At 39.6% G+C, this 15,176-nt stretch overlaps 1 protein-coding gene across 32 annotated transcripts in view; it reads right to left on the bottom strand.

Moving 5' to 3' along the window:
- Window positions 1-15,176, bottom strand: part of Ttn (titin) — a 271,447-nt gene that overhangs the window by 97,213 nt on the left and 159,058 nt on the right. For 31 of the 32 annotated variants that reach the window (XM_085834746.1, XM_085834754.1, XM_085834757.1 and 28 more), the window contains 19 exons: window positions 14,733-14,780; window positions 13,744-14,145; window positions 13,366-13,644; window positions 12,571-12,846; window positions 12,118-12,257; window positions 11,694-11,820; window positions 11,335-11,598; window positions 10,740-11,006; window positions 10,359-10,622; window positions 10,130-10,269; window positions 9,865-9,991; window positions 9,477-9,743; window positions 9,074-9,340; window positions 7,809-8,075; window positions 7,578-7,717; window positions 7,049-7,175; window positions 6,126-6,268; window positions 2,314-2,437; window positions 1,211-1,477 (listed from right to left, as the gene is read on the bottom strand). In XM_085834746.1, coding sequence (XP_085690872.1) covers window positions 1,211-1,477; window positions 2,314-2,437; window positions 6,126-6,268; window positions 7,049-7,175; window positions 7,578-7,717; window positions 7,809-8,075; window positions 9,074-9,340; window positions 9,477-9,743; window positions 9,865-9,991; window positions 10,130-10,269; window positions 10,359-10,622; window positions 10,740-11,006; window positions 11,335-11,598; window positions 11,694-11,820; window positions 12,118-12,257; window positions 12,571-12,846; window positions 13,366-13,644; window positions 13,744-14,145; window positions 14,733-14,780 — 3,936 coding nt within the window. The remainder of the gene's footprint in view (window positions 1-1,210; window positions 1,478-2,313; window positions 2,438-6,125; window positions 6,269-7,048; window positions 7,176-7,577; window positions 7,718-7,808; window positions 8,076-9,073; window positions 9,341-9,476; window positions 9,744-9,864; window positions 9,992-10,129; window positions 10,270-10,358; window positions 10,623-10,739; window positions 11,007-11,334; window positions 11,599-11,693; window positions 11,821-12,117; window positions 12,258-12,570; window positions 12,847-13,365; window positions 13,645-13,743; window positions 14,146-14,732; window positions 14,781-15,176) is intronic. The other variant, XM_085834758.1, reaches the window with a different exon arrangement.

The following is a 15,176-nucleotide window of genomic DNA, read 5'->3' as shown; positions in this document are numbered from 1 at the left end:
AAAGGGAACACTAGTAAGGAAAGACACATCATTGTAAACCCAATAGAATTCAAAGATAATAGTTTGAAGTATGTATAGCTACGAGGCACGAGTCTAATTGGAACCATGTATATCCAGCTTTTCATTTTTAACTCAGCTTTAAAGACTTCATATGCAAGTCAGGCATGTACTAGTGTGACAAACTCTGTTCTGCATAGAACACTGATTCAGCTTTTACATCTGTCGGTTCATGCATATCCAAGAAATCTGTCTGCCGCTGTACAGGATGGAGAAGCCACCTCCTTGCCCTTCCATCTTTCAGAGCTCCTTAAGAAGCCTTTCCAAGCCAACCCTTCTTGATCATGGAGGCTTTCAGACCAATGCTAGCTGGAAGGCTAGAAGATAAGCCACCACGGCTGAGCCTTCTCCAAGAGGAAGTAGACGACAAGGGGAAGAAACCCCAAGGGGCTACTCTACAGGATGATACAGTAGAGGCACCTAAGCATGGAAGGAGTGACAGTACAAGAAGCCAGAAGCACAGTCAAAGCCACTAGGTTTTAGTTGTCGACAGATGAGAAGCAACAGAATCAAACAAACACTGCACAAAAATGGACCACGAAAAAAATGTTTTCCTGGACAAAGGAAAAAGCAAAGCAAATTAGCTAGCTAGCAGTTGGCATACTGAGAGAAGGGGCATCTCTCCACTAGGGAAAGAAGCAATAGTAAAAAAACGACAGAGTTCTTCATTCAAAGAATCAGGACTCAAAGAGCCTGGGCTTACTCAGCTTCTCATCCATCCTTACTCTCAGTTCCATTATGTGATTGGTCGTTATCATAACCCAGTTGTTCTCAAGTATGTTCCCATTCAAACAACTTTTCATTCTTATTTTTTTTTTAGATATTTTCCGATCCTGAAACTTATCTTCCAAGTGGAATCAGGGTTCTGTACTTCTCCTTGTGACTCATTTTGTTTTCATCTCTAGCAGGATAGTCACACAGTGGGTGTAACCACATACAGACAAAGAGCAAAGAGCACAGCGGTGTAGTGAAAAGTGGTTGGTGTCTTTTCCAAGGCCAGACAGAGCACAAGGATGTTTGTAAAGAAATGTGTGAAGTATCAGGTTAGGTCAGCATCCATACTGTGAGTTGCCAAGAGGGGCATGCATTACATGTGTTGGTTGTTTTGGCTACAATGAGTTGCAAATGCCAAGTCCTGTGGAGGAATACTTACGAACAACATTCAGGTTACAGGAGGTCTTAAAATCTTTAGCATCACAAGTGTACGTTTTGATATCCTCTGGGGTACAACCATGAATAATGAGCTTCCTGACCCTGCCATCAGCAACGATTTCATACTTCTTGCTTTTGAGGATTTCTGTCCCATTTTTGAACCATTTCACTTTGGCATTTTCTCTGGATACTTCACACTCCAGTACTGCAGTGGCCTCCTCTTCGACCGTCTGGTCCTCAAGAGGCTTAGTGAACTCAACCGGGGGTTCTGAAAGAATCATACTTATTAGCTGTTTCCCTTCTCCAAGAGTTCCAGAACTTTCTCTGATTCCCTCTGGCATCTCCAGGGCTGCTTCTGTCTCGGTTTGCTTGTTTGTAAAGCTATTTTTCACTTAGATGTTTTCCTTCCACAATGTTTGTTTGTCATTGATTTATATATACAGAGGAAAATAAACCACTCTTCTATGTTTTTTGTTTGTTTGTTTGTTTGTTTGTTTGTTTGTTTCCCCTTTCCCTAGCTATCTTGGAAACCCACTATGTAGATCAGGCTGGTTTCAAACTTGTGGCAATCCTCTGCTGATTGCAGCTTACAAGAAAAATAAGATGAAGCATAAAGGATATAATGGCTAAAAATGATTCCTAACATGGACTGGTAATAATTATTTTAGCAGTTGTACTTAGAACTAGTAAAAAATACAATAATAAAACAGGGACAGAAAGAATATGTAAGTATAAAACCCATATTAGTTTTAATCCATCATTCCTTCCTTCCTCCCTCCCTCCCCCCCTCCCTTTTTCTTTCTTTTCTGAGAGAGTTTCTCTGTGTGGCCCTGGATGTCCTGGAACTCACTCTGTAGACCAGGCTGACCTTGAACTCACAGAGATCCACCTGCCTCTGCCTCCTGAGTGCTGAGTTTAAAGGCATGTACTACCACTGCTTATAGATTAAAAAAAAAAAAACCAACCTGCATTTTGTTATGCCAAAATGTAAAATTAGACTTTTAGAAACTTGATTTTAATAATCTGTGGTAGCCTCCCACAAAAACAACTAAGAGGTTGTGATTGTCTTCATTGTGGGTATTTAGGAATAAGTTTTCTAATTACCTTTCACAAAGAGATTGGCCTGAGTTTTGAAATCCTTTGCAGTTAGTTGGACTTCGCCAGCATCTTCTAGCTTCACATCCCTCAGGGTGAGCGTGTGAACTCTTCCTTCTGAACGTGTCACCACCTAGTTGTGTTTTAAAGGAGTGGAGGTAACATATAAATGAAATTTCCAGCCAGAATGACACACACATACCATATATATGTGTGTGTATGTATGTATGTGTGTGTATATATATATATATATATATAATTTATATACACATACATACATACACATATAATTTTTTTAAAGTGACTTCAGCCAATAGTATCAAAAGTTTTAGGTACATTTTAGCCTTTCTTAATTACCATTATATAAGTATGAGGTGATCTTTTACATTGAACTTGCACAGACCAATTTCTATTTGTATTTCTGATCTTGTGGAAAAATACATGTAATTATAAATATGTATGCACTTCTCTTTGGCTTTGGGGTTTGTGTGCAGAAAGAAAACATAGAAAAGCTAAAAGTAAAAGAAAAAAATGTCCACTGTAAGCTGAAAGTAGATTTTTTTTCTTTCTAAAAGTAAATTGTATGTTCTAAAGGGAAGGAATGATATAAATACAAGCTGAAACTCTCCCATTGATTTTAGCAATTGAATTTAATTTGCAAATGAATGTGGTCCATGATTAAAGTAATTTGTATAATTTCTGAAGTTTGTTGTCATGCTGAATCTTCCTATTTCCTGTGTTTGAGTGTTAGTTGGGAAAATCAGACCCCATTGGTTCTATTATGGTAGAATCATTCTTGAAGTAATGAGAAGATTGGTGTATATCTAGTTCTAGACGCTAAGAACCTCAAAAGCTCTGTCCTGTCATTGAGATTGGGTTTACACTGCTTAGAAGTGTCCATTAGAACACTTTAGAATTATGTCAGTTTTTCTGGTGAAATTATTTGTATTTATTTTGTTAGTAGTAGAAGAAAGAATCAGGAATACAGTTTCACTGAAAAGTATTTTCCTCAAACAAGACCATGGCACAGTAATTCATATTGTCCTTAATATTGAGAACCACTAACACAACTGCAAAGAATAATCAGCTAGGGCACAGTAGTAAAGACTTAGCCTAGTACACAGCTGCTGCTTATCTGACCACAGAGGGTCTGAATGGGGCATCTCAGAAATGTCTGACTTTGAATTTTGAACTTTGGCTTATAATTATTTAAAATAAACTTGTTTCTAACACATGCACAAGTATTTAATATCTATTAATGCATTGATTTGCCATCTGAATTAGTCTGAAACATATATGTTATATATTATAAATATGTATATAATATATATATATATATATACAATATACATATATTATATATATATAATATTCTCTGTCATTGAGTGTGTTGCCAAGAATATAGTAGGTTTTCAATAAATGGCTTAGGTAAAATATAGTCAGTTTAGTCAAATGAAAAGCAAACAAAAAAAGGAAATACAATAGATAGATAAAACAAATCAACAAAATGAATGCCAAATATTTTTGGTAGAATATGTAATAATATTATGAACAGTAATTCTTTAAAATATTAGTTTATAATGGGGAGTACTGGAGGAACACAGAAGGCATTACCAAGCTATTAAAATTACCAATAGCCACTGAGAATTTAGCAATTTTACTTGGCCAAAAGGGATAAAAACAAAAGTGAAAGAAAATTGTAGTTTATTTCTAAAATGCTGTCTTCCAGTACCCATGTCTGCATGCTGTTTTGTCTGTCTGTCTGTCTGTTGGTGGAGAGGTTAAAGATTTTACAGAGTATGGATATAAGGCCTGAATTAAACTGACAAGAACAAGTTTGTGCTTAACAGACTTAATTTAAACAAAATCTATAAAATGAATAAGTGAACATGTAACTTTACATTTGTTCCCAAATTCCTTTTGAAAAGAGACATTTAAAGGGTACAAGAACAAGTTCCTAAAAGGATTCCTATTCTGGGAGATACAAGGCCGGATTAACATTCCTTAAGTACAGGGACTCTGAGCAGCACTCAGATCCTGTGGCCCCACCCATTCTAACTCTAGGCAAGAATTTAATGATAATAGATTTTCCCTCTGGGTAAATCAAATGCAAGATTTTCAGGAATCTACTTTTAAGTCTACTTTAGTAGAGTTTTTGCATTAGAATGAAGAGTCACCTTCCTTTGCTTTTCTAATAAAGAATTCCTAGTTTGACTCCCAAATAAGAAAGTAACTATACTAGACTGGTTAGGAAAAAAATGTATATATTAAAACAAGAAACTTGAGATAAACCCAGTCCTGGTTTGGTATTTAAAGACTTTGTTGTGTGGCTCCTGCTATAGTTGGAAAGTTCTGCTGCCTTTCCTAGTCAACCACAGAAACTAAAGGTCATGGCCCTTACCTACCACACGACTCACAGAGCCATGACTTCTTTAATAGAATGCTTTTTTTGCTTTTTTTTTTTTTTTTTTTTTTTGGTTTTTCGAGGTTTCTCTGTGTAGCCCTGGCTGTCCTGGAACTCACTTTGTAGACCAGGCTGGCCTCGAACTCAGAAATCCGCCTGCCTCTTCCTCCCCAAGTGCTGGGATCCACTGCCCTGCATAGAATGCTAATTTTTTAAAACCTGTTTTCAAACATCTACATGTCTTCTAGTACAAACATCTAATGTCTTCTAGTACTCCAGCTTCTTTGTGAGACTAAATCCCCTTCTGTTGATTTCTGGCTCTGAGCCCTTAAAATCGGATTTGTATGGAAGTTTTACATATGATCAGTATTATTTCTAGAGTGTTGAGCAATGTGAAAGCCACAGAACAAGGAAATGCCCAGTATTTTTCTTTGTTCTATTTTAAGAATTCGAAATGTACAGCGAATTACATGCAAGCTAATTTGGGTTATCACCTCTATTGTACAGGGTTTGCATAAGTTTAATTTCCTGATCCAGACAGAACCCTAGAGGTACATACATAGGTCAGTCACTTGTAGGCAAACTGTAGTCAATTTTAGGCAAATTGTATTTGGGTCTATCTGAAAAAATGGCTCAGCTGTCACTTTGGGGTTGAATATTGAGCATCAGGAATGTTAGTAAAAGCTGAAGTAGTTTACTGAAACTTCTCACGAGTTTATTCATTTACACATAGGGTTCCGGCACCCTTCTTTCTCCCCTGTCCCGCCAGCTGCACTTTAAATAGTCCCCTTGCATTCCAGAATTTTCACAGCCCAAAGCACTTGAGTGTTAAAAATAGCCTTGCAGAAATGCTAGAAGAGAAAATCTGGTCAGAACTTATCTCTCCGGCTCTATCAGTTGCCTGAAATGGAGTTCCAGTCTCCTCTTAGTCTGCTTATATGCAGAACAGTAGATAGCATGGAAAGAGTCAGAAAAGTTAATGAGCAGCCCCATTGCCAAGAGCCCAGTTAGAAAGCCCCTTTGCTCCAGGTTATGTTTTCAGCCCTCCCACAAGCTAGCCTTCATGGCTACTGAATAAAAGAGGCTATCTGCCTCTTTTATTCCTGTCTCAGAAAAACTACAACCTGATCTTTTAAAAACTATTGTCTCTAATTTATTAAAAACAAAAAAAAACCAAAAAACAAAAACAAAACAAAAAACAAAAACAAAAACAAAAAAACCCAAAAAACAAAAAACATCTATCATTAGGTTAAACCTAACATAAAATTGAAAACTCCACCTTACAGTTTCAGCAGAAATCAAGTTAGAGGAAGGAAAGAATGTGAAGACTGTGAAGGGAACATTAGAAAGAACAAAGCAAAGGGCAGTGAAAGCAACAGTACAGGAAAGTCAGAACACCGGCGGGCGCCTGCTTTACCTTATCGTTAGGCTCCAGCTTCTTCCCTTTGAGGTACCATTCCACTGGGATATCCTCATAGGAGAGCTCGCAGTCAAAGGTGGCCGTTTCCCCTGCGGTCACTGTAACATCCTTTAGGGGCCTCAGCAGACCGATTACCCGTGCTTTTCGAGAGGAAACAAAATGTCTTGTGTTACTCATTCTGGAATTCCCCAAGGATAAATAGATTTAGTTCTTCATTTCCATGGTTGTTTTCTTCAAGAAGGAAAGAGCCACAAGACTGGCTGCGGCTTTAACGTCCATGTATGCGTGGCCCCGTGGTGCTGAGAAGGGGAGAGCTGATAGCCAAAGAGCTGGTATTTGTAGGAGCCCCTTCTTCAGATATACAAGGTCAGCAAGAAATCTGCGCTGCATCTGTCTCTCTGCCAGGCGTCAAGTTCCTCTTGCTACATAAGGTATGTGACCTCCAAAATAACTAAGGCTCTGATTGGGAGAGGCAAGGGGTCCTTGGCCCCACAGCCTGTCCATGTCCATCAACCACTTTGCACCTTCCAAAAATGGGAGCCTAACTTTTCTGCCTCTCTTCAAAAATGCCCACACTGCAAAGGTCTTCTCCATGGGGCTACAGTTGGAGAGGCAGAGTGAAATGGTGTTTTAGAATCTTTAATTCTCAATCTTTATTGCACATTTGTATATTTCAAAGGATTGCTAGAGAGGGAAAACCAGACTCACTTAATTTGTTGCTTTTGTTCAAATGACAAAGTCACCAAAAATATCAAGACTGCAACATCTGAAGGACTTTTATATCAGGAGGTCAAAAAGCAAATACGAGAAAGCCGATTTTTGTACATGAGTAGCATTTTCTAATCCCAATTAATTTCACACGTATTCATTTTTTAATGGAAATCTGGAGTTAAATTTTATCACAAACACATAATACTCACGTTTAACTCGGAGGTGGGCACTAGATTTGACATTGGCAGCTTGGAAATCTACACCTCCAGTCTGGTCTAGGCGGCAGTTGTGTAAGATAAGGACGTGGATCTTGCCTTCTTCTTTAATTTCACATTCCTGTGCCAAAGACAAGAAAGATATTTCACAGTGAGTAATGTTGAGACCTTTCCCCCTGACATAGGTATAGAATACAATTTATAAAAGGATGGCACAAATAAATGATGATACACACAATTTTATGCATGAAATATAGCTACTGGATACTGTCAGGAAAACTTCTTTTAGCTATGTAATTAACTAGAAACATTATAGAATTCTTATACTGTGCTGGATACAAATCAATATAAAGGTGACCTTCCAAGTCCATTCATAGATCCCAACATCTCCCTTTTGCTACAGGTCCCACATAGAACCCGATAGCATGTTTTAAATGCCCTGCGTGCACTCTGACTTTTCGCCTGTTCTTTTCCATCTCACACCATCCCTCTTAAGTGCTGACAGGTTCAGAAATAGCCGTACAGGTGTTTGGAGCAGTGCCTCTCCCTTGAGTTTCCAGTTGGCATGGATATCATCTTCAGAGATCTCGGTTTCAAAGCGGGCCGTCTCGGTCTCCATCACCTCCACGCTGTACAGGGGTCGCACCAGTTTAATTTCCCGATCTGGAAAAATGAAGGGTCATCATGTGTCATTAGTCTCTGGCAGAAATGACTCCCATGGCATCTAGGAGGAGACTCATGGAAATTTCCTCACCTTCAATGTCCAGCTTCCCAGAGGTCTGGTCTGTCCCACAGTCACAGGTATATTGGCCGATATCTGATTTCAAGGCCTTCTTCAGGATCAGCATACGCTTCTTGCCGTCAGCCTTGATAACAACGTTTTTAGACGGCTTAATTTCCTTCCCGTCCTTAAACCATTTCACGGGTGCGTCTGCTTTGCTGATTTCACACTGAAGGATCACTTCATCTTTCTCCACGCCTGTGTAATCTTGAAGCTTTCCCGTGAAGTATGGGTCTCCCTCTGCAGGTAAAGAGTAAGTGGAGAACTGTCATACGCCAGAAGAGGTGGGGATCTCTGAGAAGGTTTGTTGGTATCTCAGAGAGTTCCAAGTATGCTTTAAAATGGTACCAAAAACACCAAACTGTTCATTTGTTATCTTCAGTTTCTAAACATTGGAAAGAGACTCACTGGACAGGACTTAACATGATTAGACTCATCTGCAGAATGTTTGGACTTTAAAAAAATTACCAATAACTCATGCAGTTGAGCGTCTATGCGTGCTCCTTTGTAATTTGTCCAATATTCCAAGTTCTTATCCATTCTTATTAGGTCTTTAAGCTTCAGGTATGGATTATTTCCTTTTATCAACAGTTTGCCATTAGCGTGTCTATAGCTTGCCATATGTATGTATAGTTTGCCATGACTCACTCACATACACTCTCTCTCTCTCTCTCTCTCTCTCTCTCTCTATATATATATATATATATATATATATATATATATATATATATACACACACATACACACACACACACACATATATATGTGTGTATATATATATGTGTGTGTGTCATAAATGGATTTTCTTATAGAAAGGATCAAGGAGAATAATAAGACTATATTCTTTTTGCCTCTCTCTGTAGAAATTTGAAATTCTTCTACTACTCTGAGATCATTCTGGTAAAGGAAGGAGAAAGTATTTAAGCATACTTATTTTACATGACAAGCCAGTTTTAATCTGAGTTTTGCAATTTTGTGGGCCTAAGAGATCGTGCCTTCACCCAAACATTCTGTCAAGACTGACGGCCTGCGCCGCATCTTAAAGATCAAGAAGGCAGAGCACCTCGTTTGTCTGTAGCCTTGGTAAATGTATTTCAGAAACGCACTTGACAGCGCGTGTGGTGGTTTCTCAGGCATACTTTTGTGCAGTGTCACCCTCAAAAGACTATTTCACATCACGCACACCCCACCCTTTTCTGTTGAATTCAGAATGCGTTTCAGTTTTAAGAAATGCCTACCCAGCACAGTGAGCTTAGCCTCTGAACTTATCCCCATGGCCTCCACTCTAATTTGGGAGGTGTCGTCAATAGACAGGTCTTTGAATGTGATGGAGTGCGTTTTCCCTTCATCGTGCATGGAGACCCGCTTGCTGGTGTGCAGGCGCTGGTCGTTCTTGAACCAGCTCACTGGGATGTTGTCATGGGACAGCTCCACAGTAAACACGGCATTTTCCCTTTCTTTGGCTGTCACATCCTTGAGTGGGGTCAGGAATTTGAGACGGATTCCTGTCAAAGAAAAGCCAACTCATTATTTCCATCTCTTATCAGAGGAATATAAAATTAAATGGAAAAACATTATTCTATAGGCAGCCTATATAACAATGACGATGACATCAAGACAACAACAATGACGACAAACTACCTTCAATGATCAGTTTGCCACTTGTGCGTTTATCTTCAGCCTCAAACATGTATTTGGCCTCATCTTCAAAAGCTGCTGACTTGATCACCAATGAATGCCTGGTGCCATCCTTGATGAGCTCAAATCTGTCATCACCAGTGATTTCCTGGGTTCCTTTCAGCCAGCGGAATGTTTTGGGCTCCCTGGATACTTCACACTCAAACTTAGCCTCATCTTTCTCAAAGACTTTGACGTCACTCAGAGGGGTGATGAAAATGAGCGGCAGTTCTGAAAGAGAAGCCAGAGCAGACTACATCAGAGCATGCTCGCCTTCACCCTCATCAACTCCCGGTCTTAGCACGGAACTTTGCATAGAAAATACTAGAAGGTGCCTCCATGTATGGTGTACCTTTCACTTTCAGGTTGGCTGCTGATTTAGCATTGGCAGCCTGGAAGGATATCTCCCCAGTCATGTCCAGCTGACAGTTATACAGAACCAAGACATGTTTCTTCCCATCTTCAATGATTTCGCAGTCCTATGAAGAGAGAACATGCACGGAATTTACACATATGGGACCTCCTGCAAGCCACCAAGGAATTGTACTTTTGGGAGAGAGGGACCTGGAAAACAATCAACACCCTCCTATCTGATCCGCTCATCTGTGCTGACTTACAGGAGAAGCAGTCAAAGGTTCTCCCTTTAACTTCCACTGGCCATGCACATCAGGTTCAGACAGTTCAATTTCAAAGCGGGCAGTTTCACCCACAAACACTTCCACGCCGTACAGGGGTTTCTCCACTTTTATGAGTCGAGCTGGAAGCAAACACAGTTTTGTGAGGGGGACCGAGTCACATACATTGCAGTCTCTGAGATGGAAAGTTTCACATTTGGGGGTAACTCACCCTCAACAGTGACGTTGGCCTTGGTGGTGTCTGTACCGCAGTCGCACACATATTCCCCTTTGTCTTTGAGCTCTGCCTTCTTGATCTTTAAGATGCGGCGCAGGCCGTCAGTCTTGACAGAATGTTTGGGTGAAGGCACGATCTCTTCCCCGTCTTTGAACCATTTGACTGGAACATCTTTGCTCACTTCACACTTAAGAATGATCTCATCCTTCTCCACGCCAGTCTTGTCGTGTAGTTTCACGGTGAAGTAGGGATCGGCCTCTGCCAGAGACACCCATCATATCATCAGAGAACATGTGGGCACTGAAGACAATCAAATAATCTAGGGCTGGGCATAGAGAATTGCTACCCGTTTGTTCAGAAGCTGGTCCCACTTACCCAAGACTTTCAGATTGGCTGTAGAGCTGAGGTTCTTCACTTGAGCTTTGATCTGTGAGATATCATCCAGTGTGGTCTCCCTTATCTCCAGCTTATAAGTCTTTCCCTCAGAAGACATGAGCACTGTCCTGGTTGTGTGTAGCTTAACATCATTTTTGAACCAGACCACGTGCATTTTTTCGTGAGAGAGCTCACAGACAAAAGTTGCTGTTTGGCCTTCTTTTACTGTTTGATCTTCCAGTGGTGATATGAACTTCAGTCTTATGCCTACAGGACAAGCAAGTAATGCATTCAGGAATGCAGGTCACCTACACAAAGAGCCTACTCTACTATGTAGGGATAAATGTGACACACAAGTCCTTTAGCTGTTTGAGATGAGATTATTCTTTATTTTAAAAGCTAAATGTTTTGTTTGGGAGGTGTGTTTTAGTGTGTGTGTGTGTATGTGTGTGTGTGTGTGTGGTCTATAACACTGAGAAAGTAATAGTGAACATTTGTCACTACTACTTGGCATCTTCTCTTAATTAATCAGGAAATAAAAGTAGGATACGGACACACTGAACAGAGCATTCAGAGCTCATCAATGGACTGTTACCTGTCACAAATAATTGTGCTGACGTCTTCTTGCCCTCCACCTCTGCAGTATAGACTCCTTCATCGTCAAACTGAGAGTCATTGATAACAAGAATGTGTTTCTTTCCATCAGCAATAATATCAAATTTGTCAGATGCCTTGATTATATCAGGCCCTTTAGACCATATGACATTTGCCTCTCTGGTAAGGACACATTCAAACCGAGCCTGTCTCTTCTCTGGGACAGTCACATCCTTCAGGGGTACAGCAAAGTCAAGCTCAATTTCTGAAAACAAAAAGTTAAAAAAAAGTTTCAGATGCAGAGGGAGAAAATGGGGGGGGGTAGTATGAGCCCACTTGGAGGGTTTTAAAATACCAGACCTTTGACTGTCAGAATGGCAGTTGTGATTGCATTGCAAGCCTGGTAGAGGACTTCGCCAGCTTGGTCCAGTTTCACTTTGTGCAAAGTTAAGAAGCGCTTCCCACCTTCAGCTTTGATTTCACAAGTCTGCAAGCAACAAAATGGCCACGTTCGTGACTATTTGCATAACACGAGTTTCCCTAGAGAATATTTCTGATTTCACAATATACTAAGAAACATATATGCAAAGCTTGGACATTAGAATAGTTCACCAAATTCTACCCAAGTTGTCCACAAAGAATGCAGTAAATAATTCCCCTCTTTTGAGAGCTTAGAAATCCACATACACTGTTGTTAAGTGAAGCCTGTATATCAAACTAAAAGGAGCGATTTTACGATTTTACGATTTTACGTGACTGGTAACTTCAAATGGGAGGCACTCACAGGCGAGGGCCGCAGCAGCTCTCCCTTCAGCTTCCACTCCCCAGGAATGTCTTCCTCTGAGATTTCTGCATCAAAGCTGGCACTTTCCTTCTCATAAATGGTGACATCTTCTATCGGCTTAAGCAGCTCAACTTCGCGCTCTGTATCAGAGACAAAGCAACACAATGCTTTAGAAGATTTAGCCACACGCCACATTTTTAAATTAAGAATCTCATGATGTGTCTATTATGTTTTGATCAAATCCATCCCCTCCAATTCTTGTCTTAACCACTCCTTTTGCCTCCCAACATCCCGTTTTAAAAGACAGACAGAACTACTGAGTCTGCCTAGTGCTACCTCTGTGTGCCTGGGTGTAGGTTCATCTACTATTTCATTTTTGTATTTTTGGCGTGTTATTTTGCTTTACGCACACATAAAATTGATCTCAAAGAGCAACATGTAAGATTCATATACCTCCAAGTGTCAGCTTTGCTGGGTATCTTTTCCCTTCAATTTCCACTGCATACTCATCAATATCTTCTGGCATAGCATTCTTAACCTTGAGAAAGAGGTGGTTTCCCTCTTTCAGTATCTCAGTCTTGTCGTTTGGTTCCAAGGGGATCTCATCATAGCCTTTGAACCACTTAATGTTTGGCGTGTCCTTGGCTATGTCACAGGTGAAAACAGCTGTTCCCTTGGGCTTCACATGCTGATCTCGGATAGGCTTCACAAGCCATTCTCTAATGATTTCTGTTGGAGACAAAGTGAGAGTGGAATGAGTCCTTCAGGAGATTTCAAAAATAAGAAAAATTCATAAAACTGGATGCAATTCTTATATGCTATACTGATAATCCTCCTTTAAGACAAGGTATCAATGAGACTTCTGGTCTTCAGACATTGAGAATCAGTTCTATTTGCTTAGCATAAAAAGAACAATTTCCTAGCTACATATATATATATATGTATTATATGTACATATGTCTATTTGTGTATATATATATATATATATATATATATGTTTGTTTGTATATGTGCATATATATGTACATATAGGTGTTATATATATATGTATATATACATAGTAAGTTAGTTCTTGTATATAAAGTATACATATACATATGTGTATGTGTATATGTATGTATGTGTGTATATATACATATACATATTCTGTAGTATATCTATTAAATGTAGGTCTCACTTTGTTGCCTATACTGGTCTCAGGTTCATCTGCTCAAGCAACCCTCTCCCCTCTGCTCCACATGTACTTACCTACTACTTTTACACAGGAAGAACATTCCAGGTTGTTGGCATTTTCCACAGTCACGGTGTATGTTCCAGCATCAGTGTCATCTGCATCGTTGATGGTCAGGGCCCGCATCAGGCCAATGACACCAGGCACAATCCTGCCAGGTTTCTCCACCACGATTTTACCATCCTTCCTCCAGACCACATCGCGTTCTTTGTTCAACTCACAGCTCAAGTACAACGGCTGCCCCTTGACCACCGTGACTTCCTCCTCCAGCGTCTTCACAAAGCGCACAGGAAGTTCTGTGGAGAATTTAATCAGATTTAGAGTTTTCAATAAATGTGCTACTGAGGTCTCTTTTGTAAAGCTGAATATAGCTCATGTGCAGAACTGAAAGTTACCTTCTACGATGAGCTTAGCAGTGGAGGTCTTCTCTTTATTTCCCAAGCGTAGCACACAGGTGTATTCACCAGCATCAGACAGCTGAACGTCGATAATGTGCAGCTTCCTGTCTTTGCCGTCTGCAATAAATCTGTGCTTTGGGCTCTCACGGATGTTGCTGCCATCCTTCATCCAGGTTGTAATGGCAGTGGATGGGGAGACCAAACATTCGAAGATGGCAGAAGAGCCCACAGACTCTGCCTCTGTCAAAACGATGTCTTTGATTTCTTTCACGAATTTCAGTGGCACAGCCTTGAGTTGGTAAGTGAACGGAGCTTCGTCTGGAGGTTTCTCTCCGCCGCTTCCTGGCCTGAGCTTTTTCCTTTCAGCTTCTATTGGTGAAGGAGTCTTTTTGGCTACACCTAATTCAGAGCAAAGTGAAGAGTTAACTGGGCATCTCTGTAGGCATCACAAAGTCTATGTGAAGTGATGAGACAGGAACAGAGAAATAAAAACTTGTCAGTTGTGCTGGAGAGGCAGCTCAGCAGTGAAGAGCACTGGCTGCAATTCCAGAGGTCCTGAGTTCAAATCCCAGCAACCACATGGTGGCTCACAACCATCTTTAATGGGCTCTGATACCTTCTTCTGGTGTGTTTGAAGAGAGCAAAGTGTACTATACTCACATAAAATAAATAAATTAAAAAAAACCAACTTATCAATTGGCTAGAAATAATGGGCACATTTCATTTTCTCAACTTTCAGTTCTGTGTATAAAATATCCAGATTAATGTACAACAAACATTATATATAATATATGTGTATGTTTATATATGTATGTATATATATCAATAAAAAATCAAGATATGAATTCAGCATGGTAAAATTTGTTCTTTTTATAATATCTACTTGAATAATACTAGTAGAATAGAATTTGAAAACATTTCCCCTTGAGTGAAAAGTCTTGGGATTCTCGAGGCAAAATGCTAGGTTTGAGGGACATGAAACTCACCTTTGATGGGACCTTTTGGCTTGGCAGCCTCATCCTTAGGTTTGGCTTCTGAAATTAAAAAGATTGGCATTTGTGCAATTTTCATACTTATCAGTATGATTGATTCCTTATCTGGGATGAGTCATGTTCTTGGTTATAAATATTAATATATAAATAGAAACCAGTTTCTTTTATGGAAAATAAATTAAATTATATTAAAGAGTTCAAACATCAGTAGTGAGTATTTTAAGTTTGGGCCTAGTTTCATTAAATATATTCACAAAATTGTGATACCATCAGTATTTATATAATCTTAATATTCAGTAGTTTTTAGTGTCACTACAAGACACAAGGGTATGATTTGTCCCATGGAATCCTTGTTTATGTTTCATGAAAGTTTGTCTCCTAGAATTCCATCACCACAAAACACCCATTAATTAATCTCAAAGGAATATATAAGAAATG

The sequence above is a fragment of the Mus caroli genome, unplaced genomic scaffold (genome assembly GCF_978045245.1).
Source record: "Mus caroli unplaced genomic scaffold, Mus_caroli_1 scaffold_2, whole genome shotgun sequence".
In the NCBI taxonomy this organism is placed as follows: domain Eukaryota; kingdom Metazoa; phylum Chordata; class Mammalia; order Rodentia; family Muridae; genus Mus; species Mus caroli.
The sequence above is the reverse complement of the archived record's forward strand: the minus strand, read 5'-3'. Positions and strand labels throughout refer to the sequence as shown.